The sequence below is a fragment of the Thermobia domestica genome, chromosome 2 (genome assembly GCF_964235325.1).
Source record: "Thermobia domestica chromosome 2, izTheDome1.hap1.1, whole genome shotgun sequence".
NCBI lineage: Eukaryota > Metazoa > Arthropoda > Insecta > Zygentoma > Lepismatidae > Thermobia > Thermobia domestica.
The window spans coordinates 348187143-348212433 of NC_137455.1; the positions used below are offsets into that span (position 1 = coordinate 348187143).

The 25291-nt window shown below is 36.3% G+C and overlaps 2 protein-coding genes across 2 annotated transcripts; one reads left to right on the forward strand and one right to left on the reverse strand.

The window, feature by feature from the left end:
- Positions 1 to 742: 742 nt before the first annotated feature.
- Srp19 (signal recognition particle 19) lies at positions 743 to 16436 on the reverse strand. The gene is made up of 4 exons (XM_081749251.1): positions 16284 to 16436; positions 12787 to 12862; positions 5067 to 5247; positions 743 to 1042 (listed from the first exon to the last, which is right to left on the reverse strand). Exons 1-4 carry the CDS (start codon positions 16328 to 16330, stop codon positions 906 to 908), a joined length of 441 nt encoding a protein of 146 aa, XP_081605377.1. The 5' UTR covers positions 16331 to 16436; the 3' UTR covers positions 743 to 905.
- Positions 16437 to 22994: 6558 nt separating this feature from the next.
- Positions 22995 to 24620, forward strand: LOC145679574 (zinc finger MYM-type protein 1-like). The gene has a single exon (XM_081750151.1). The coding sequence runs from the start codon at positions 22995 to 22997 to the stop codon at positions 24618 to 24620; it is 1626 nt and encodes a 541-aa protein (XP_081606277.1).
- The last annotated feature ends 671 nt before the right edge of the window (positions 24621 to 25291 follow it).

Consider the following 25291-nt stretch of genomic DNA (forward strand, 5'->3'; position numbering starts at 1 on the left):
TGTCACATGTGGCAGCAAGTACTGAAGCTTTCAGAAGAGTAATAAGTTTCTGCCTTTTTCCATTTATTTTTATATTTTTCTTAGAAAACTGCCAATGCAAAACATAAATCACCCGAAAAAGTCACTTTACCTACCAAAAAAGTAACATTTGGTGACAAATTAAAAAAAAAAAAAGGCACTTTTAGTGACCAACTCGAAAAAAAGTAACCTTTAGTTAAAAAAAAAGTGACTCGCTATGAGCCCTGTAATCCGGTATCTCAAAACTGTTCTGGAAATACGGTAAATACTGGTGAAGTTTGGAACAATGCTTATTCCGAGAACTTGTTGGAATTACACCTAGCACAAAGTATTGCTTTAATGTTATACAAGGAATCGGAAAGTAAATCGAAAATTGTTTTAAAAAGTTCTTACAAATACGCCATTTTAAGCAATACATCATATTTAACCATTTTTGTCATATCTGCAATGGTTTGAGATATCGAATTGATATAAACGACATCGTGGTATTTATATCTATCATGGAAAACCAAGGAACTGGATATGATTGCTAACTAAACACTTTTCCGAAATAAAATACTTTGAAAAGATATAATTTCCAATTTCTTGTAACTTTGTTTTTACTTGCTCAAACTATGTCTTCTCATGTCTACCCCTGATATATATATTGTATATTCATGCGTTAGTTTTAAATGATAGTATAATTTGCTCATGAGATTTCACCTTTCAAATTAAAAGAAATGAATTGGTTTACATACATAAGTTTTATTGCGAGTTTTTAATGATAATTTTCTTTTACATACGTATATATACACATACATTACAGACTGCCAGAAAGCAACACCCTTTAACTTAACCGTATCACCATGAGGAATCTTCCCGCGTAATTAAGTTTGCATTTTGTTCTGTCACCTCCTGCCACGACCTTTCTTCTTAGCCCCACCGCCTGACTGTTGGGATTGTCCTTGGTCTCCTCCACCTTGTTTCTGCATTCTTGTTTTCAACTTCGGAATCATCTCTCCAAGATACAGCATCAAAGAATCACCTGATGAATTAAAATGAAACATAATAATAACTTGAACTAAGATATTACTATTTTACTTGGAAAACAAAATGTTTTAATCAATTTTCCTTTAAACTGAAGTGGTAGCAGTGAGATAAATAATAAAGACACGACTGAATATTGGTCAATACACGTATTCCACTTGACAATTACGTGCAATCCGTCCATGGGATCCCTAAAAATGAAGTTTTACGTCCCACGGATATGCCGGCTACGCTAAAGGAGATGGTGATGATGAGAAATGAATGAAATGGTGGAATAAAGAAAGTGGGAGGAAACGGGAGAACCCAAGAAAACCCACGCACATGGATGGGATCCTAATCTGCAGTATGATACCATTATATGTCCCTATGTTCATCATGTCTAAAGCATATTGTAATGCAACACGTGCTTATGTTTATAAACAATCACACGTGCTCCTGTTTGTAAACAACAACCACATGTATTTACGATGGAGTACTACACCTCAGGTTGGATTACTACAAGAAGCAGATGGCGGACCACTAACACCACCTACATGTCACATGACGACACGGAAGCAGTAGTGCTACCGCTGCCGGAGCGCTATATAATGAAGAGGATTCGACGGATAGTCACCAGTCTGCGATTGGTCTACCCTCCTCTAGCTTGCTTGGAGCCGTGGCAGAAACCTAACCTCAAAGCCTGTAGTTTGCTGCGGAACTCTAGGCTTCCCTTCCACCTGGCTTAGCTTGCTCAGAGTTCTGTCGGGATCCCAACCTCAGTTGCTTAGCCTGTTTCGGGGAACTGTAATTATTAACCCCCTCCTGCTTGCTTCGGAGTATTGGGTTCCCTACACCACGCTACTATCTTGCCCGGAGCTGTGTAGAGATCCTGCCTCAAAGCTGCAAGGTCTTGGCCTATCTTTTTTATACCTCGCATTTAGACTGTTGTATCATATTAGAGGATTTTTATAAATGAAACCCGGTAGTGGGAGTCGATTCCTGACTCTGATTTACTCAACCTAGCTCACATACTCCCTGCGCAAGCAGAATTTTACGACGTTCATACGTTGTTTAGATACAATGATGGGAGTTGCTACTATGGAACAAGATATACCCATAACGAAAAGAAAACGAAAGCTTAGTTTAACATCTCACAGATCTGTCTAGTAAGCTAAAGGTGATGGATACAAATGCGAGATAGAAAAATTGATGAGTTAAATATGGTTGGGAGGAAACGAGATAATTTCAACAAAATCAATGAACGATATTAATACTGTTCAGCACAACTTCTCGATGCCTGAAAATGAACGAAGAATCCCTCACAAAAAGTTAAACGCTTTACGATGAGACAATTACTTTACATTTTAAACGAAGAAGTTTTCGTTTGATATTCTGAGAGAAGTGTATTTCCTATAAAAAATACTGATACAAGTTGTTTTGTTACTTAATGTTTAATGAATAAGCAAAATAATGCAGACAACCAATTGTATGGTGACTCAGGATACAGACAGTAAGTAAGTGGACGACTAGATTTGGATCCTCAGCTTTTCCATTGATTCACTTTTTTCTGTGCTTTTCCAGTATTCTTCCACGCAGATTTGTAATGTGTATGCATACATTCAAATATACAGGGTTGTCCACAAAGTTTCTTGTAACTTTGCTTACTAGGTTTAAATTATTTTTATTATTATGCCTGAATTATTCCGCGGTACATAAATGGAAAAATAGGAAAGGGTTATGACTAGCAAAAAGTTTTCGGAACGCCAGAGAAACATGGATTTTTTTTCGCAATTTCGGAAAATCCCTCGTAGGTTAACACATATATTCTAAGCTTGCTATAAAACCACTAATAAATATACAAGGAAACAGAAACATGTCTTTAAAATTATTTCATACAAAAAGAGATGTCATTTGGAGTACATTAGGTTATGTGTGAATGAGAGAGTGGATACGTACAACGGAATGATGAAAAGGAATGTAACAAACTAGAATTAAATAGCGTACAAAAGTCTAAAATTACCGATATCATCATATTTACCTTTTAAAACATTAGTCAAAATATGAAGGTCTTGCACAACTTCAAACCATATATTAAAGGTATGCTTAAAAATCACACATCTACACAAAATATTCTTCTTTGAACATACATAGTTAACCTTAAGTAGAAAATAAAATGATATTGTGAATTTGTCGATAGTCATTTATCACTACAATTAAAAATTTTTATAACCAGAAATTACATCGTACTTTGTTCAATGTGTGTTTTGTTTGTTTGTTTAATATCGGAATCAACAAAGTCCTGACATCATGGAAGAAGGAGAAAACGAGGAACAGCAGAATTGTGAACAGGATTATTGCTAATCACAAATTAAAGTATTTATTGTAGAGCTGACTTTCTTTTTTCTTCTCATTACTTAGGTTAAAACTTAATCAAACCCTTCAGACACTTCTATTCAAAGGCTTAGAAGAAGGTGACAGCCGCGACCACCGGAAACTCAGACATAATCTTACTTCCAACCTATGCTATGCATAAGTATCGGAGGTCTTATAGAACGGCTCTGTCGGCAGATATCAAAGCAAAAATAGTTGCAAATATCAAGAAGCAGATATTTTGCAATCAATTCAGCGTCTTAAGAATAAATTTCATCTCTTCTGATAACCCTCTATTCAAACCGGGAGCATTAGAAATTAACCATCTTCGGTTTCAACGTTGATCGTCACAGAAGACAGTAACAGATAGAAACAAAGTTTTTTTCTTCGAACAGCTTCAGTCTCAAGAAAAGATTTTCTTCGCCTGTACATCTCTACTAAAATCGGATGTGGTAAAAGCATTATTTCTCCCAGTTTCAATATCGATCATAGTGCAAAAACGATAAAAGTTCGCGGGAAATGGGTTTTTCATATAGAATGAACGTCACAAGGGTAACTTTCATCTTGACCTTTCTCACCCATATGCAAACCGAAAGTAGCAGTAATCTACGGTTTCTGGTTTCAAAACTCATTACTACGGTGAAAAAAAGGTCACAGACAGCAAGCAGTTTTTTTTTTTTTTTTTAATGAATTCAGTACAGTAAGAATAGTTTTTATTTCCGACTGTAATCCTTTATTGCAACCACAAGTGGGAAAAATGAATTAGCACTTCCAGCTTTAATATTGATTCCTACAGAGCAAAAATGGTAACGGGAGGCGATAAACTGTTTTCTCGCGTTAACTCCAAATTCCAGGAAGATTTTCATCTCAATTTTATTATCCTACTTAATGCTCGGGTGATTTTGAAAGTAATACCTCCAAGCCCACTGATAGTGCTGCAAACATCTGAACTGTTTATCATTAATGCAATGATGTTTAAGCTATAGAATGTCACTTGTTTAACCTCCCTATCTCTTCCCGTTCCAGAGTAATGGAGCAATCCATGGCATACAGTGGTGACGTCTGGTTGAAACAACGGGCTGTCATTGAATTCAATTTCTTACTACGGGTATTCAAATGTCTAACTTGACACTAAAGCGACTGCGAGCCAAATTAAGGATCTAAATTTAAGGACCACCTTAAAAGCCAACGCTATAGTTGTGAAGGAAGCAGCAGTTCGGAATTAGTGTCGCCAGCAGCTACCACAATTTTTCGCCGATGGCATGAAACATCTTGTTTCGTGTTGGCGCAAGTTGAAAAATGATGCACCATTTGTAGTTGACATTCCAAGCTTTCCACTGATACTGTCAAACACAAATAAAGGTAATCTTGGAAGTATTACTTTCTGGATGACCCTCGTAATACGAACTAGTAGTACAAGTTGCGGTTTCAATATAAATTCCTACATGGTAATAATTGTAAGAGATAATGAGAAGCTGTTTTAGACGTGGATTCATAGTCCGATGAATAGATTCTATCTCTCACATTATCCCTCTATTGTAGACGTAATAGAGCTTCCGGTCCCAATACTGAATTCACATAGTGTGAAAGTCTATCGTAGTTTCACAATGTCAAACTCTCTGTATTTTTGTAAGAATATGACCCAGTACTACAAAGTATTAGGAGATACTTACGTGTTGGGTATTGTGGATTAACAGGCGAATCATCGTCATTTTTCAGCTGGACACGAATACGGCCTCTGTATAGCAACTCTTTACTTCTTTCACGGGAGTACAATTTATTTTCTACTCCCACTTTTAACCCAGCTGCTGCAAGAACATCTCGGATTTCCTGATGTGTCGGATTCTCCACAGCCTGGAAGTATAACATTTATTTTTGTTCACGTGAGTGAACTTCATTGGGTAACACTGTAATGAGGACTAAAATGATCTAGAAGCGTCCATCTTCTCTCTACTTGAACATGTTTCAAAAGACCTACAAAACGAAAAACAAAATTTTCCAATCTGTACTTACATTTACACAGTTAAAAAAAATCGTGACCCAAAAGCTAAATTTCGTGACTTTCATGACCGTTTTCTGATTTCGTGACTTTCGTGACCGATAGACACCCTGATTACATATCTTCATACTAGGTTGTACTTAGGTGTTTACACGTATAGTTTCTGAAGGAGGCATGGTGGCTTAACTGGTAGAGCGCTTGCCTCTTGTCCATTGAGTCCCTGGTTCAATTCCTGGCCAAGTAAGTTTGTGGTGGACAACATCGTGTCCGTGGGTTTTCTTGGGGCACTCCCGTTTTCTTCCAATCTTTCATTCGACTACAACTTATATCATGATTCACTTGTCTTAATCACTGTCTCCCTTACCCTAAAGGGGATAAAACTAAAATATTTCATTTCATTTCATTTTTACGCATAGTTTCTGAAATATTAAACTATTATTTTATGTTCATGCAGTGTTAATATACATACCAAATCCAAGATAGGGTAATAGCCTTGCATGGTTTCTGCACATATAACATACATCAAATTTTACTCTAATATTGGTCCATACATAAATAGAGTTGAGTTAAGTTAAGTTGTAGTTTATTGTCCCTTTTCAGCAGTGAGGCTATATGAGACGGGACCTACTGATTAACGTGGAATCCGAACCACATGAGCTCCCGCCGGGAATCGAACCCGGGCCCATACGTAAATAGAAATCTCGTTATTCTATAATTCACATTTCACTACTTATAATTAAACACAGATATTATCAAACCACAATCTGATCAACTTTTCTTACTCTAATAAGCATACATCATTACCAGAATCAAAATAGGAAGATAATCAAGTCGAAATATTTTTGTAAACACCACCAAAGAACAATTCTAAATAAAATAAAAGTATCCATTAAACTGTGTCTGTTCCAATGATATTTATTTGCTGCGACTGTATGTGCAATAATATGTATTATTCTACAGAACAAAACTGATTTGAAGAATTTTGTTAAAACTATAAATTTTTGGTCATTGAATTGGAAAAAACAAAGTTACATTTTTATTCACAAAGACACTTTCATTCTGCCAAAATCCTAATAATTTAGGCATGTAGTAAAATACTGTACAATGTTGGAAATACAGCCATTTCTCTCCGTGGCAGGAGGGATTAAAACAAAACTAACCACGAATCATGTCCGTTGCCTTTTTCATGCTTTCAAAATAATTCTGCCTAGTAAAAGTAATTTGAACTTCACTACTAAAACCTCCAAAACGTTATATCTAGTTTTACCTTCATTTTGAAACATCTTTCAACTAAAATTATGTTTCAGCTTAAGGAAATGTTCAAAAATTTATTGATCAGCGAGCATATGAAACAAGTTGTCACTGATGAAATAACAGTCTATCTGTTCACTTCGCAATTGTTTTATTTAATAGATTTTCTTCCACAATTTCAGTTCAATACTTGTTTTTGGTCTTCACTAATTAAACTTCAGGGGCCTTATGCAGGGTCGTCGTTCTGACGCGTGATTAGTGCCATACCAAAGAGTTCGACTAATATATTTCCTGCAGTAGTCAGGCCTTTAGATAAGGCGGCAGATGTCTAATGTACACTCATGTCCAAAATTATTGTCGCATGTCTATAAATATGTTGTTGTAGAAATATAATTTGATAAATTCGCCCGGTATTTCTTATAATGTTAGTATGTGTATAATCGGCAAAGACCTGTATGTGGAAAATTTCATGTCAAAAGAGCAGTAAATAAGAACAATAAAACGAATATAAAATTTTCTTGATAATATAAAATCATTTAGCAACATTTTGTTTTACTCATTCTAATTTTCGTATTTATAATTCTTTTCCTATGAAATTTACCACAAATATACATTTTCCGATTATACACATAGTATCAGTATTAAAAGTACCCTGCAAAATCATTATCAAATTATATTCTTACAAGAAGACAGTCATAGATATGCGACAATCATTTTGGACATGAGTGTACCTTACTCCTGCTAAATCAGTAAAATTACAACATATATACGGGAATAGAAATTCCGCACTTCATTTAAAAACCTTATCGAGTACGTAGTCTCAACCCCAGATATTCAACAAATCACGGGTTCACACGTCTGTTTACATGGCAACGTTACATTAAAACATATAGGAATGTAAACACACAAGACTATGAATATAATCCGCCTGTTTTTAATTTCTACGTGAATAATTTCTAAAATATTTATCACATTTAACGAAATCGAATATTTAGAATACGAAAATACTAAAATAATATAAATTCACAGAATTGAGAAGAATTTTCCTAAATATATGCATTTCAATGGGTTAACAAACTTGATCATTATATCACTACGCCCACATATAAGCTAGCTAAATAACCACATGACTACCTAATTTACGTAAACGAAAACTTGGGAAAAATTAAATTATTATTATTATTAATATATGAAATTTATAATCAAAATATGACAATGTATATATATATATATATATATATATATATATATATATAATATAACACTATAGGGGAAAAAATGAGATTCACCAAATTGCATTATTAATGTTATGAGGGCAGAGATTTTATGTGAAAAAAAATATAATGGAAATGCAAATAAGTTACAAGTTTTTAGTGGTCAAATGTAATAGAAAAAAGAGAATCTTGAGACTGTAATCTTGATGGACTATTAATGTTTTCTTTTCGAAAATGAACTGTTTTCAAGGACAAAGGTAATATGTAAGTTAATGGGACTTTTAATTGCTAAAGACTCACAGTTTAGAATCTAATTACGAATTCGTAAGTAAAAATTTGTAATAAAATGAGGAACCTGGAATCGGGGGGAGGGGGACGGGGATGCATCATTGGTCTTGGTAACTACCAAGCGAGGCAGACGGAGGGAACTAACGAATCTTCTGAGCGGTACGTGACGTTTGGGCCCCGCTGTTTGGGCACTGGACGTTTGGGCGCGAAGCCATTTGGGCGCCAGACGTTTGGGCGCGAGTTAAATTAAAAAGTCATTATGTTAGGCGCTGAGTACTAAGTTCCAATCAAGATATCACAAGGTGTCTACTGTAGTGGAAGTCCTTGAATTATACTGGATTTTGTTTTACTAGAAATACTGTAATTTCAAAATTCTAAAAACTGAATTAACAATTACATTTTGTAAATTTAAGTTTCAGCCAAAGTTAAGTACGCTTTTTATTTGATAAGTTTTCAAACCAAAGGTAAGTAGACCAAACTAGATATGATTGACTGCATTACATACATAAGAGCCTATTCCATTAAAAAAATTAAACAGGCCTTCTACTGTAGTTATGCAATAAGTGTGAATGTCAAACACATTTCTAGTGGCTAAATGACCAATATATTTACACTTAACAATATTTTTCACATTTATGGGGGCCGCGGTGGCTCAGTGGTAGAGCGTTCACCTCTGGTGCTTGGGGTCCCGGGTTCGATCCCAGCCCCCGCCAAGTGAACTTTATGATGGACAAACACCGTGTGCGTGGGTTTTCTCGGGGTTCTCCCGTTTCCTCCCACTTTCTTCAGTCCACCATTTCATTCATTACTCATCATCACCGTCTCCTTTAGCCTAACCGGCATAACCGTGGGACGTAAAGCTCAAAGATTTCATTTCAGATTTTATTTTTCACTTTGAAATCGTTGTTTTTTTCCTTTCGCCACTTTCTTTAATGCAGATTAAATGCTTACAATGGGACGAAAAAAAAAAGTGTGTTAAGTTTTGATTTTTATATTGGAATGTTAATATAAAAAAGTATGATACCAGAAATACGGCATACTGCAGTTCCTAAACTCAATGTCTTAGACACCCTGTATTAGCATCTTTCCCTCAACTCGATTAGGATTTAGGATTTTTAGATTTCTGGGCTCTCGGCATCTAAGGCCATTTAGCCCGTCACGTTTGAGGGAGAACACAATCCGGGGAAAGGGAAGGAAGGAAGCGGCCTGGACCTATAAATTAGATACCACCCTGGCATTATTAACAGTTCGTCTGACTCCATTTTCTAGCTTTCTTATATAATACAAAAATTAGATTATTAGATCAGAAGTACAAGAATAGTCAACAAGCGAAAAATCAGTCCATGACGAGGTTAGGCAACAAATACCACAAACGCATTAAACTATTTAATTTAGAAAATATACAGATAAAAACAGAAGTGTAGGAAATGTATATATGTTCGCGCTCAGTGCCTAGCTTACTTTATATGTCGTAAATTGTGATTTTTACTATGTACCTCGCGCCCAAACAGCAGCGCCGAAACGTCCGCGCCCAAACGTCCTGTCCCGCCTCTGAGATCGTATTAGTCATGCACGTCAGAAAAAAAACCTTTGACTTGGGTTGACAGTTTCTCATATCATGTTCATTTAAGTCTTTTTATTAACGCATGTAACATTTAGTTAAAAGCAGAATCTGAGCTATTTGTTTTGGTCTTCCTGCAAATACTGGTTTATAACATATAATTCAGTAACAGCTCTGAGAAGCTATTCACAGTGTAATTTACTTACCTTTTGTAAAGTTTTCTTTTATATTAAGTTGTGTTTTCAATAGTTAACCTACTACACTCAACGTTGAGTTGAGTTGATTTTCGAGTTTAACGTTCCGTTCAGCAGCGAGGCTATATGAGACGTGGACCTACTGATTAACGTGGAATCTGAACTACATGAGCTCCCGCCGGGAAAATGAAATGAAATCTTTAAGTTTTACGTCCCACGGTTATGCCGGTTAGGCTAAAGGAGACGGTGATGATGGGAGATGAGTGAAAATGGTGGAATGAAGAAAGTGGGAGGAAACGGGAGAACCCCGAGAAAACCCACGAGCACGGTGTTTGTCCACCACAAAGTTCACTTGGCGGGAGCAGGGTTTGAACCCAGGACCCCAAGCACCAGAGGTGAACGCTCTACCACTGAGCCACCGCGCCCCCCAGCTCCCGCCGGGAATCGAACCCGAGTCTCCCACGCCAACGCGCAAACCGTTAAGCCACGAAGGAGCTCACTACACTTAACATGTTTAGTAACATGTTATGGATCCTCTTCAAGCGACCCACAGTTCTCGACCGTACGGCCAGGAGAAAAGGAACGTCTTCACCACGTGGATAAGGCTTTCAGCCACAGTACCCGGAGTTTAGGTTAATAGCCAAAGAACCTGAATTTTCCTTTTTTTTTACTAATGATCACATAATCAACAACTTGTTATATCACTAATTATTGTTTAACTGTTACAAAGATGTTTGAAGAGAAGTGAACTAGTTAATGAAGAAAAATAGACTCATAGCCTAAGAGAGATTCTTATGTAAAGTTAGTGTTAACAAGTCTCTCTCTCTCCCCCTCTGTTAATGATAAATTATTACTTCTTTTCAAAGAGAACTAGCCGTAAAATGTTTTTCTATATAAGCAGCCAGTTTAACAAGAACTTGCTTTCCAACTTTGGTTCCTTGCTCTAAAAGTGCAAAATGTGTTTCTAAAGTAATACCATCTTCACTTAATTTGGTGAATAAGGCCACACCTTAAGTGGCCGAAAACATCCAATAAAAATCTTACAGACGCAATCAACGGATTTAGAGTTTCCACCCATCATTTTTACTAATTTAATTAAGAATGCTCAATTTAAACGTAAATACGAATACAGAAGAGCTGGCTGATTACATTTTGAATTTATTTTTAAGGAAAGAAATATTCACTAGTTGGTAAACTATTAAGTTAATAAACTTCCACAACGAAAAATATACAGAAAGTTGTTCAAAATAAGATTAAACAAGTCTGTCGTGGCGTAATGGTGAGTCAAATGCACGCAGGAGAGTGCCATCGATGCAGGTATGGCTGTGCAGATCACGGATCACTAGCAGGTGTACATTTGCGGACTTTCCAATGCGCACTGGAGTAGAGATAAAGATTGCAAGAAGCTTGGTTTGGACATCAGTAAAGCCACCGTACAACGTGTCACCAACAGACGTGTCGCACTACCGCCAGAACGGGTACTCCCAGAAACAAGACGCGAAACCGACATCACCGGGCATAGTACGTCTCATTCGCCGTGAGGAGATGATGAACTCTCAAACATAACGGAGTTTGGCCAGACAACACGGCATCTCCATCGGCACTGTCTACATCATCATCCACTCTAACCTTATACTAGAGATGCGACATTAAGCCATGGGGTCATCCTCTGACAGATCGACACTCCCAGAAAAGGTTTACCAACCCCAGGAAACTGTATGAACGGTACCTCGCAGATGACAAGTGAAAGTAGGTCGTCACCCTGAAGGGTTTCTGTACATGGATGACATCATTAACGCATGAGCCATTTTCTACCGATTCAAGGGCAGTGGGATCAGAGTGGATTCGTCAATGCAAGAAGAACTTTCCACTTAGTTACATGGTGGCAGTCGGATACTGTAGTCGAAGTGCAATTTCTCTTGTGCGGGTGCTACTTAATGTGAAGGTCAATGTGACTTACTTCAAGGAGTATGTTATGGTCCCTCTCTATGCGACCCACACCTCTCGACCGTACGGTCAGGAAAATAGGAACGTCTCCATTCATATGGATAAGGCTTCCAACCACAATACCCGGTTTACTACACACAGAATGAGGCCGAGTTGGATATCAAGGTGATGTCATTCTCGTGTATTCCTGTCAAGTTCTCGGACGCATCACTCATGAATTTCTGTGGCTTTAGGTTTCTGAAACAGGGTCTCGTTCGGCGCATTCCACGTACCATTGAAGGTCTTTAGAGTCTCCAACGCGACCTGGCACGCTGTTCCTCTCCGTCTCTTCCGACGAAACCTCATCCTGTGGAAACTCTAAAGCAGAGTCATCATCAGGTCCCGTGCGTGTCACATCGAGCAAATCGGTGGTGGATGAAGAGTATCTGCTAGCTAGATATATACTTTATACTGTTTTATCTTATCTTAAACAAACAAACAAAACAGATGCTCATGTCCCTATTTCTCGTATTTCGTACTAAATATTAACACCCATTTCTTTTTTAAGTGGTATCACATAAGAATAAACTGATTTCGTGAAATTCACTACACTTCCCCGACATGAGTTTTTCTATAACTCCCACTAAACATTTTTACACACCTCACTAAATCGCTTTCTGGATGTTAAATTCACCAATTTTACGAAAATCACTAAGCATACGTGCTCCGAAGGAAGATTATTTTCAAGATAAAATTTTTACTACTTTTACAGAGTGGTCTGATACAAGATTTATTATTAACATATTGTACAAAATTCTGGGTGTGCTACTGCAGAACTTGAAAAATGCAAAGTATTAATTAAGCAAGAAAGCCTGTGTAGAAAATTTATATTATTTATTGTTTTAATTATTTTGAAATAAAATGTGACACTTTGGTTAACTTAAAGAAAGATAATCTTACCTTGTTCTTGGGGATTCTCCTTCCTTCTGCCCTTGTTTTTTTACTATTAATATATGCTGGGTAGATACATATCCATCTGTAAATATACGTTTCTTTTTTTAGAAAACATATTTAGCGTAAAATGATATTTTAAAATAGTGAAAGCTTAATAACTAACAGAAAATAAAGAACGTCTACCAAATATAACACAACATACAGAAAGAAAAACGTTCGTTTCACGTCACATAATTCCCACTCAAACTAAATAAACTAAGTCACGGCTTTTTTTCATGGTCCAAGATATTTCAATTTCAGGGTAGAAAACTTTATAAAAATGACCCTTATGGACCGCACAATAAAAACTGTCCGGTGCTGGAACCCACGGCGCGTCATCTTTCACCACTGCAGCTTTTAAATTTGAAACAGTGACCCAGCACAGCTCTGCGACTGAAAACGACTTACTTTTTTTTTTTCTAAGTTTGAAAATTTTCTAGACCTAGATTAACGAATTTCACAGCTTTACGAAATCCGCGGGTTGGTGTGCATCCTGTTATATTTACATTCTTACAGTATCTCACCAAGGAAGGACGCAGTTGCTTTCGAAATATAGCCACTCACAAATTATTACATGGGCGTATTTACAAGTGAGTTTTGCCTCCATATTTCCTAGTTCAAAATACTTGGAAAGTATTTACATTTAATATTCGTGTGAAAAGAAAACATAACATACTCAAATTTACGAGAATAACTAACTAAATACACTTTGATAGTCTTCGCCATATTTAATTTTAATTTACCACTACTAAAAAAATTGAAATATGATTCTGCAATGATAAATATCTAGCTTCAACAGTGATGTGAACATTTAAAGGTAAATTTGATGGAAGGTGAAGATTATTTCGAAGATTTGAAACTGTTGATGGTCTATTTTTGGCAAGTATATTAAAAAATCCGGAAGGAGCTTGTCCATTTTATCCATATATTACTGTGGTATATTGAATTCCTTAACCCTTCCTTACTGTGGGCTCCGAACCAAGATTGTAGTGTATGCAATTGAAAGTATTAGCTAAAGTCTGAAATTTTGAACACAGAAAGATTAGTTCTTTTTATTAAGTACTTTATGTCCTCTGTAATGTGCTGTTATCAAAAATAGGTTTCGATATCAACAGCATTGTTTGGTTACCTTATTAGATGAGAGACACCTGGATTAACAATTGTATCAATTCTGATTAAAAAGATAACATCTTACTTGTGTACATTCACGTAAACAAATGTGGTAATGATTAAGAAACAGACACAAAAACAAAATTTGTTGGATTGGCGCAACTAAAATGTCCATGGCGTAACTTACAAAGGTCAAAAATATTCAAGCCACAATCTCTGATTAATCAAGCTAGTTTTGTCTGCAGCCACTCACTTTTGCTACGGTATCTATAAAGTCATAAAATGATAATAGAGCAAAATGTGTCAGTGTCTACTGACAAATCAAATCTACTGACTTAATAACCTAGGAACTGTCAGTGATCATAAACCTCTGTCACACGCAATGTATGTGCTTATAATTCTACATGGAGTGCTTTTTCACCAATCTCATTTACGCGTATACCGAACGTTGCCGAATGCCTACTCTCTACGGACTCACCTGCACGCAAGCTTACCTGCTGCGCTCATGTTCTGACTCGAATCGATAATATTCGTACTTTTTGGTGACCACCTAGCACAAATTGATTTGTGTTTTAAGGTTGGTTAATATTTTATGCACTTGGGATTTTTATGTCGTATGTCCACTTGTTTTTAATATTTCCGAATATGATCGAGTTTGCAACACTGAACATTTGAAAGATGCTGCAGTATAATACAATATGGATGAATGCTTAGATAGTGAAGAATGAAGAAAGCAGGAAATTAACAAATATTTGCGATACAGAAGTAGGGAAATCAGATAAATTATGGGTGAGGTATTAACTCAACCATAAGTAATTAAAATAACGTTTAACAAAGTTTTATGTTCCTCCGATAAAAGGCAATCAGCAGAACCTTAGCCGAATAGTTTTTATGGCAAATTAGTTTGCACGCACATCTCTAATCTGTAAGGAATTAATTGGGAATGTTAAAAGAAAAGGCAAATTTTTGGAACTGGGAGGCCAGAATGTTTTGCTTGAATTTCGTACTTTCTTGCTATATTATCAGTATTTTTTGACGGTTTAAGTAGGTTAGGCTAGTTTGGGTTAGTTTAGTTTAAGGTAGGATATTTGTATTTGGGAGATCAAAATTCTTTGCTTAAAATTCGGGACAATCTTTAGCAGAAGGAGTCCAGCTACTTTTTCTAAAAAGTGTTAAAATTTCTGTAGTTTCTGTTCATATTAGGTTAGTTTAAATTAGTTTATGTTAGATTATATTAATGTAGGATTCCAGCGTAATTTTCGAAAAAAAAAATGGCATTTCGCTTATTTGTATTAATACTAGGTTACTTAAGTTTACTTTATGTTAATTTGGTTAGGTTATGTTTATCCGAAGTACTTGCATCTTCCATTTCTCCCGTAAATTTTGCATTTTTTACGTACTTCTGGACCCCGTCTGCTAAACATTTACCAAAATTCGTATCTCCTTCCTATATTTTCTGTGTATTCGATGGTTTAGGCTAGGTTAGTTTAGGTTAGATTAGCTTACATTATTTTAGTAATTACACTTACGCAACATCTCCTGTAAACGTGATTTTACCTGATTTTGGCTCCCCAGTTCCAAAATTATCCCCAAGAAAATAACATTAGTAAGTATAAGGGCAACATTTAAAGCACAACAAATAATGTAAACGTATTTTTACAACTGACATCTAGTATACCCACTTCACGGAAAATCATGACATAAAAACGTGTCTTTTGGAAAAATACTACAAAAATTATCGATGTTTCGGTAATAGTTAAGAACAGCTACTTCTCATCTCCCGTGCACGAGGATACATCTTACTGTTGCACTACCTAAACACCCTAAGTACAAGGGCAAGAACTCAGTCTATTACCTACTTTTTAACATCCTAGATAGTCAATGAATAATTCCTGAAAGTATGGCGTTTCTCGTCCTTCCCTAAATGGGAAGTACGGCTCCTTAACTATAACCCAAATTTTTCATACCAGTAAGAGTGCACTTTGAGCAGAACAACTGATTTTGTCACAGGATGTCATTGGAGGAATAGAATAAGTTATTTTCACGTAATAGGTTAAGTTAAATATCAATTTTTATGAATGTTTAGCTCAAAATGCACTTTTGCCATTAATATTCTAGTTCTTAAGTGGCATATGTGTTAGTGCCTCTAGTTGAATTTGTTTATTCTATCTTATTTCGCCAAACCACAAAATTCGTGCTCAAAATCATTTTATGTATAACAGGTGTCACTTTTATACTCGAAGTATATAATGTATGAGAGAAAATAAATTATGTCTCTTACGTCTGCTTAATGCTCCTAGTAATGTACAAGTAATGATATTGTAAATTAAACTTTAATAATAAGTTTTCAATACCTTTCTCTGTCACTATTTTTCTTTTCTGGATTCCACGCTGACGCCATGGTCTACTACAAGGAAATTTTGCGCATAGCGTGTCATTTGTTTCCTCAAGCCATAGCTATTTCCGTTCTGTTCTTGCTTTCTTGCCCGGTCAGTGTTGCCAGAGCTACTGAGTTTGCAAGGATCTCCTGCTTTTTTCACGTTCTACTGATCTACTGCGAAATAAAATGAAAAGTTAACAATCTCCTGCTTTTTCCTTATTTCGAGAAGTTAAATAATATATTATTAATTAATATTGAATTTTCATTTTTTCCTTTCATAAAAAGATGAAATTTCTCTATGTGTACACAAAGATCTATAGAGCATATAGTTACCAGTGCTTTTCTGTATATAAATATGAACACAATTATACAACTGTACGTCATCTTCTGTATCCATGATAGTTGGTGATCTTCATGACACTGTAAAATTTACGAGTACATGTAGTTTAGATTGGAGCTTGAGTTTGAAGATTAGCTTAGATCTCTCTACGATCTTTAGCGAAAAATCAACGACCCGCTCGGGAGAGTAATGCTCCCTAAAGTACGTTTTTTCGCGCGCTACTCTAGCCAGCTGTTTTACGCGCCATCCTAGCCAGTTGTTTTAAGTTGGTCACAAAATTTATATCATGGAGTACAAGGGGAACAAAACGAGCCCTGCGGGCTTCTAACCCGTTCCTACTACTACTACTACTTATCTGCACAAAAGTAATCACTTTTTTGAATATTATTTTCATATTATTTTAATGTAAAAAGTGTTATAAAAATGTAAAAAAAACTTTCCTGGGGTCGGGTTTGAACTTACGCCAAAAGAGATTTTCGTTACTAGCTTATAACGATAGCCCATTCGGCCACGAAGACCGACAACCACAATCGTTTGATTTCTTCTATTTGAATGTAACGTGGCAAGAAATGGATAACGCCAACCAATCAGAACTGTGTTTTTCGTTCCTACTTCCTACCTAGGACTAGCTCAGGAGAGTAATGCTCCCGGATGTAGAAACGAAAAACACAGTTCTGATTGGTTGGCGTTATCAATTTCTTGCCACGTTACATTCAAATAGAAGAAATCAAACGATTGTGGTTGTCGGTCTTCGCGGCCGAGTGGGCTAGCACTATACGCTAGTAACGAAAATCTCTTTTGGCGTGAGTTCAAACCCGGCCCAAGGAAAGTTTTTTAACATTTTTTTTTTACATTTTTATAAGACTTTTTAAATTAAAATAATACGAAAATAATACTCAAAAATGTGATTTACTTACTTTTGTGCAGATAAGTAGTAGTAGTAGTAGGAACGGGTTAGAAGCCCCGCAGAGCTCGTTTAGTTGCTCTTGTTCTCAATGATATAAGGCTCGTTTTGTTCCCCTTGTACTAAATGATATAGATTTTGTGACCAACTTAAAACAACTGACTAGGATAGCGCGTAAAACAGCTGGCTAGAGTAGCGCGCGAAAAAAACACTTCCGGGAGTATTACTCTCCGTATGTGAAGTCGGTTTATTATTGTAATATGCGTAACTTGATAATGTACCGTACAAGAGCCTTGTAAATTAAGTAATTCATTCACTTGTTGAAACGCTATCAATTTCCTTTATTATATATTTATTTCACTGCAAAATGTTGAACGCGTAATTTAGGCCCCACATGGCTGCTTTTGTATATATTTATCCTAACCTATTGACATTCATTCTGTAAATTGTTTCAATGTCAGATGCTCCGTTTAGAGGCACAAATAATACATTACCAGTAGCAAGCTGATTTTCTATAGATGTGAAGTGTGAGAGATTTTTTTTGTAAACTTTTATTTTTGTTCGTTTTCTAAACTCATAGTAAACCTTTCATGTGTGCCAATGCTTTGTCTCTGATCTCTAAATAATAATGTTTGGAGTGATGATTTAAATGAATTATACGGTTTGTCAGTGACTGACTTTGGTAGGGAGTTCCAGATTCTTACTGCCGAAATTGAAAATGCCTTCTCTGTTATTTTTAAAGAATGCCGGGTCATATTCAATTTATTACTTCCTCGGGTATTGTAACGGTGAATTTCTGATCTACATGTTAATTTATGATGCAAGTAAGATGGTGCTTTATGTGAATTTATTTTGTATAGTAAACAACAGTATCGGAGATAGCGTCTTTGGGACATGGTTAGGATATTGTTTTCATTAAGTACCGACAGAATATGCTAAGACTTTCTGTAATTGAGAGAGAAGCGTATAGAGTAATTCTGTATTTTCTGAATTGTCCTAGTATTTTGAGTGGAAAGAGAGCTACCATATATTGAATCACAGTAATCGAACAGACGCAAAATGAGAGTGTTAACAAGATATAGTCTTGTTTCTTGCGACAAATAGCCTTTTAATTTATAAAGCTGTCGTAAGATGCGCTTAGCTTTAATACACTGTTCAGAAATGTGTTTATTCCAGCTAAGCCCTTGGTCTATTATTAAGCCTAGATCTTTTACAAAGAGAGAAAATGGAATATTGGAATTCACTACAGTTACTTTAGGTCATCAGGGTTGATTTTGCTCAACTGATGTGATGTTCCCAATACAGTGAAAACACATTTTAATGGATTAAGTAAAAGACCATTCTTAAGGCACCAGTTACTAACAGCTAAAAGATCCGTATTAAGTAACTCTATTGTGTCCATAATATTTTCAGGCGCACTACTGATGAAGATCTGTGTATCATCCGCATAGAACTGAACTGATGAATGTTTTATGACTGTAGAAAGATCTGCTGAAAAGAGTGAAAATAATAGGGGACCTAATATTGAACCTTGCGGAACTCCTGCCTTTATCAGGGATGGGGTAGATACCTGAGTCTTTTCTCCTCTTAGTATTAATTGTTGCTGTCTACAAGAGAGATAGCTGTGGAACCATTTAATAACTGATTTCGAGAAGTTGTAATATTTCATTTTGGCCAGTAGGAGTTCATGATTTACTAGATCAAAAGCCTTCGTAAGATCCAACAAGACCAAAACTGTTACCATTGAATTTTCTATTGAATTCAAAATTGAATCTGTAATTTCTAAAAGGGCTGTGGTTGTGCTATGTTCTGTACGGAAGCCGAATTGAGTAACATGCAATATTTCATTTTTATTGATATAAGTTGTCAATTGCTGAAATGCTACCTTTTCTACTACTTTGGAGAAAATTGGAAGTATACTGATGGGACGAAGTTCATCAAGCGACTGTATAACTGTCTTCTTGGGCAGTGGAACCACTTTCGCTCGCTTCCACAGTTCTGTAAAACAACCTTGAGTTAATGAGTAATTTACTATGTGAGTAAGTGGAGTTAAAATAAACGGAACAGACAGTCGAAGCATTTTTCCTGTTATTCCATCAAACGCACATGTGTTGGATTTAATACTGTGTATTGCAGTTTTAACTTCTGTTTAGTTTACAGTGTGAAACTTAAACGTTTCAATATTGCTATTTAGTGTACGCGATGAAAGCCAATGCGTTTGTTGATCAAGTACTTCAGTGCTTGTCTCAGACATTTTATAGACACTTGTGAAATGTGAATTTATAGCTTAATGTCATTTACATCATCTGGGATAATCAAGCATGAATTGCTTTTACCTACACCAAGATCACGCAAAGTTTTCCATATGTTACGTACATCATTAGTAGATCTCATACGATCAGAAAAATACGCAGTCTTTTCTTGTCGCACAACAGTAGTTGCGAAATTACGCAAGCGTCTGTAATCCTCCCAATGCAACTGATTCTTCGTTCTTTTATATTTTCTGTAAGCACGGTCACGCAGCTTCATTGAAATAAAGGGAAGCGTGTTCTTAGATAGATTGATTGATCACACACTCATATCCAGCCGCGTAACATTTCGAATATAGGAGGGGGCAAGTCTTTTTGTTGCGCCCCTCTCTCAACAGCGCCCCCCCATTACAGCGCGTAATTTCCACTAATCTTTACATTATTGCTGTTATGTATTTTTTTCGTGTGTGTGGGAAAATAATTGTAATTTTACGAATTGTAATTATACATTTAAAAATTAAAATATTAGACTTACTTGAAGTAAAGACAGCTTCTTCATCCACCCAATGTATTCATTCAATACAAGAGTCGTACATTAGTAAAACTAGTAGATCTCATTTGATTTGTATCGGGATACGTATGAAGTACAGTTTACTATTAATTAATCACTAAATAGTACGACATGATTGCTCCGTATACGTTCGGCACTAAAGACACATTCTCACTCTTCAGAACTCAGAGGCTGAAGACATATCACAACGACAAAATTTTTTTGTAAAGTGATCAACAGATTCTCACAATACCCCTACACGCACACTTTTATTAATTTACTTTCACACCACATTAATCTTCAAATTTTTCAGTACATAGATTGAACTGCACTTTGTATTGATATATCGGACTAGAGACGCAAAATAGCCGGATGTTTTAGACGTGCTTTATTTTCATTTTAAAAAAAAACGGCTTTAGGAAAGAAAACGGAAATTTTCGCTCTTTTGACACAACTAGGATCTCATAAGTCTCACGTTTGTTGCCTAACCATGATATCAAGTTCTTGAAATTTATATATCTTGAAATGTGTTGTTCGGGCTGCTTAAAGTCAAACTGGCAGACAAGAAAAAAGTATCACCGCCGTTCCAGAAACACTATTGTTTCTGATACTCTTCAGTACCTAATATTAGAACCGAAAAGGCTTCATAATTTTGTTCATGTTTCAGAAGAAAATGTTTCATTAATAGCAGCAGCATAATATGATTTAGTTCAAGAAACTGGATCAACAAAGCTTAGTGCGGTGGCTCTTACCTTTTATTTTTCTTCAGAATACAATATATTTTTTTAAAGTTAGACCTTAATGGGAAAAGAAAGCTGGAACAAACTGTTGTTTTTTCGCTAAAATGAAATATTAAAAAAAAATCCCAAGCCAAAAAAGCATGGAAAAGATATTCGTTAACTTTTTTTCGAGACCTTATTAAACCACTATTCAGAACAGTTATTATTCCCACCACTAACTTTTCATAGAACTTTTTTTTGTCGCTAAACATTATTCTAAGAACTGTACAAACAATTCGATCGAACTAGAAAACCCTATACATTAACTCTTTTAAGATTTCCACTTTTTTAGGTAAATTTTAGACTTTCAGTCAAGCAGCTATTGCGTCGAGACTGTTTATCGTAGAATCATGGTCCATATCCCGTTTTATTCGGAATGAAACAGTGTTTTCCTCAGGTCCGTAGCTAGGTGGGGGCGAGGGGGGGCTGAGCCCCCCCTGTGGCTACCTTCAGCTCCCCCTGAAACTTTCACCAGTGTTTTAAATGCTTCTATATAAAGAAACGAGCAATGCATGGAAACATTGTTTTTGTTTTATCGTATTCAGACTTTGGCCACAAACTAAAGTTATGAGAAATACTTTGTCGGAAGCAACATTTCATTTATTTTGCCAACTACACTCCTTCAGTATTTTTATAAAAATAAACCAGAATAAACCAGATGGTTTTGTCTTCTTATTCTGTTTCAACCCGATTGCAGTTGGTATACAAAGAACGCCGTTGTCAGGCCTGGTGGCTTGTGCCATAAATAAATCATCTTCGAATTCAAGGAGGAAGGTTAGGGATGGAGAGTTGCTGTTGTAAAATGAGTTGGGGGGAAGCCACCAAACGAAAAGAGAATGAGAGGAAATGTTTTGTCTTTTTCCCCATCTCGCCAATTTTCATCGGCGTACAACAGAGGTTTGAAAATATAGATTTTTCATGGCAGTACAGTAAATCTTCTACGAACCACAAGTACTTTCGTATGTAGGGTCAGTATAGTAGGCGGAGTGGCTGTTTTATTTCCCCTTCTACTGCCTCTCTTGGTGCCAGACGGTAGCCATAAGATTTTCTTCGACATTAATAGATAACATTTGTTCATACGCGTAGTTCGTGTACGTGCGTTAGAGAAGTCAATGTTCTGCAGTGGTGGGTGTTTGTGCTTTAGTGCCGCTCGGAGATACGCATAAGTTTGTGTCTTGGTGGAAGCTGTTTGAGTTTTCAGTGCATTAATGACTAATGACTTTTATAGTAATTAAGCGTCTGTTTTAACTGATTGCGTGCGCATCGTGATGTGTTTTGCGTTCTTTCTGCAAGCACAGTGAGTTTTTTTAAATTAAGATTTCAGTGTAAAAATGGATAAATTTATAATAGTACGAAAGTCACTAGTGACCCCGTTGTTTCCGTTCCATCATCAGCGAATGACAAAAACAAGAATATCAGTACTATACCACAAGATATTTCAAAACCGGGGGAAAATATTAAACAAATAAAACTGGAATCTTATCCTCGGAATAAAGACGGACGATGCTTTCAAACGGAATGGTTTCAGAGATTTACGTGGTTGGAATATTCGCAATCCCGGGATGCTGCGTTTTGTTACGCATGCAGACAGTTTCAACCTTATGGATGTAAAGAAGTAGCCTTTACATCTAAAGGTTTTAGTAACTGGAAGGCCGCTCTTGACAAATCAAAAGTAGGTTTAATAAAACATGCCGCAACAACCACACATATCGTTGCGATGAATATGTGGGCAGAGAAACAAAAGCGCACAACTGTAGGGAAACCAGTGTCACTTTTAGTAAATCAAAGTGTACTTGAAAAAATCAGTATTATGTAAAGAGCATCGCGGAAATTATTCAGTTCCTAGCTGTGAATGAATTACCAATGAGAGGGACTTATAATGTTGAAGAACACGAGGAACAGAGCCAGTTCCGAAATATGTTTGAATATACACTAAGAAAGGACGAGAAACTGGCCGATTGTTACAAACAAATTCCTCAAAATGCTTCCTATTTATCTCCGGAAATCCAGAATGATATAATTCAAGTGATGACAGATACTGTTCGAAAAAATATTGTTGATGACATTAACAGTGCAGAAGTGCCATGGTTCACTCTATTGGAGGATGGAACACGTGACAAAAACAATCGAGAAAATGTGGCTATCGGTATTCGATATGTGAAGGACGGAAAAGTTCGTGAGTCTATTTTAAGCATAGAAACTCTGCCATCTCTTAGTGCCGATTCCTTTGCCGATCTCACACTTAATGTTCTTCGGGACTATGGTTTAGATTGCACAAGACTGTTGAGCCAGTGTTACGATGGGGCTTCTGTGATGAGCGGGAAGAAGGGTGGAGTGCAAGCAATAATTCAGCAACGACTAGGACGTGATATTCCTTACATACATTGTTTCAATCACAGATTGCATTTAGTAGTAATTAAATGTGTGAACGATATTCCTCTTGTCAAACAACATTTTGATCAGTGTGTCATGCTTTATACTTTCCTTAAAAGAAGTAAAATTGCTACTTTGTATGAAGGTCGGAATCTTGCTCGTCTTTTAGAACATCGTTGGTCAGGACATTTACGGGTAATACAAATAATTCGCGACAATTATATGGAAATATTGGAGGTGCTAAAGTTGGTTAAGAACGGAAATTTTAATGGGGATGAATTAGTAGAAAGTACTGGACTTATTCTGACTGTTGGGAAATTGCAGTTCCGATTTTGTTTATTATTGATGAAAAAAATACTTGAAATTCTTCATCCTGTTGATAAAATTCTCCAGTCGCATGAAGCAAGTTTAAGTACCGCACGAAATTTGGTTGATGCTGCTGTGGAAACATTGAACAATATTCGAAATGATGAAACGTTTCTAGATATTGTAGGTGAAGCAAATCGCATGATAGAAGATACCCACATTGAAGAAGCTTGTCAACGCCTTTCAAGGAAAAGAAAAATAAACACGTCACTACTGGATTTTGTTGTAACAGAAACAACTGGTGCAGGGAATACAGAAGTTGAGTGTTTGCGACAGGTGTTCTACTTGTCGATTGATTTAGTTCTTATAGAAATTAGACGATTCCACAGTAACAATGCTTTGTTGGACGCAGTTACTTCAGCAGAAAATCTCGAGCTTCCGAAAACAGACTACTTATCTTCATTAGGAATTACCATACCGTCTAAAGAACTTGCTGTTGCAAAGGCGTATGTTAGCAAATGTAATTCTTCTGACGCCTTCAGTGAAATATATAAGGTTAAAATGGCTTATGAAGATACTTATGCTCTACTTTCTTCTATCCGAACATTTGCATGCAGTACCGCGTTATGTGAATCTTCGTTTTCTGTGTTGACCCGCATAAATAGTCCAGAAAGACTTTCCATGAGTCAGAAACGATTGGCCAACCTGGTGTTTCTTGCGTTTGAAAAGAAACGAACTGCAAACATAGACATCATGAAAGTTCTGCAGAGGTTCAACGCAATGAAGAATAGGCGATTGCAGCTTTTTTAAGTCAAGTAAGTAGACGCATTTTCTTTTCTTTTCTTTTTTTAAGAATCTTTGAGTTTTACGGGCCACGGTTATGCCGAATAGGCTAAAGGGGACGGTGATGATGAGAATAAATGAATGAGCTAGTGGAATGAAGAAAGTGGAAGGAAACGGGAGAACCCGAGAAAACCACGCACATTGTGTTTGTCCACCACAAACTTCACTTGGCGTGAACAGTACCATCATTTCAGATTTTGCTTGGGGGGGGGGCAAGACCTCTTGATATATGTAAAATTTCGCGTTTTTCACTGATTACTACTAGTCCATTGATAAAATCTATATAAATCTCAAACTCGGGGGGAGGGCAATTGCCCCTCCCTGTCCTCCCCAAATAACGCCCCTGGGCGTGAGCTGGGATCGAACCAGCGTGAACGCTCTAACACTGAGCCACTGTTGTCTCCCTCCCTATTGTTTTATTCACAAGAAAAATAAATTGATGAATCAGCTATACATTTATTATTTGTTATTGGCTTTGATCATTTAAATAAAATTTTAAACTTTTACACACACAGTACAGAATTATAGAGGAGTACAGATTGTCCAAATTTTAACTATAGTATATTCATCTATTTTATTTCTGTATTAATTCCTTCATATGAATGCTTTATATCTTACTTCAAACAATTACATATCAT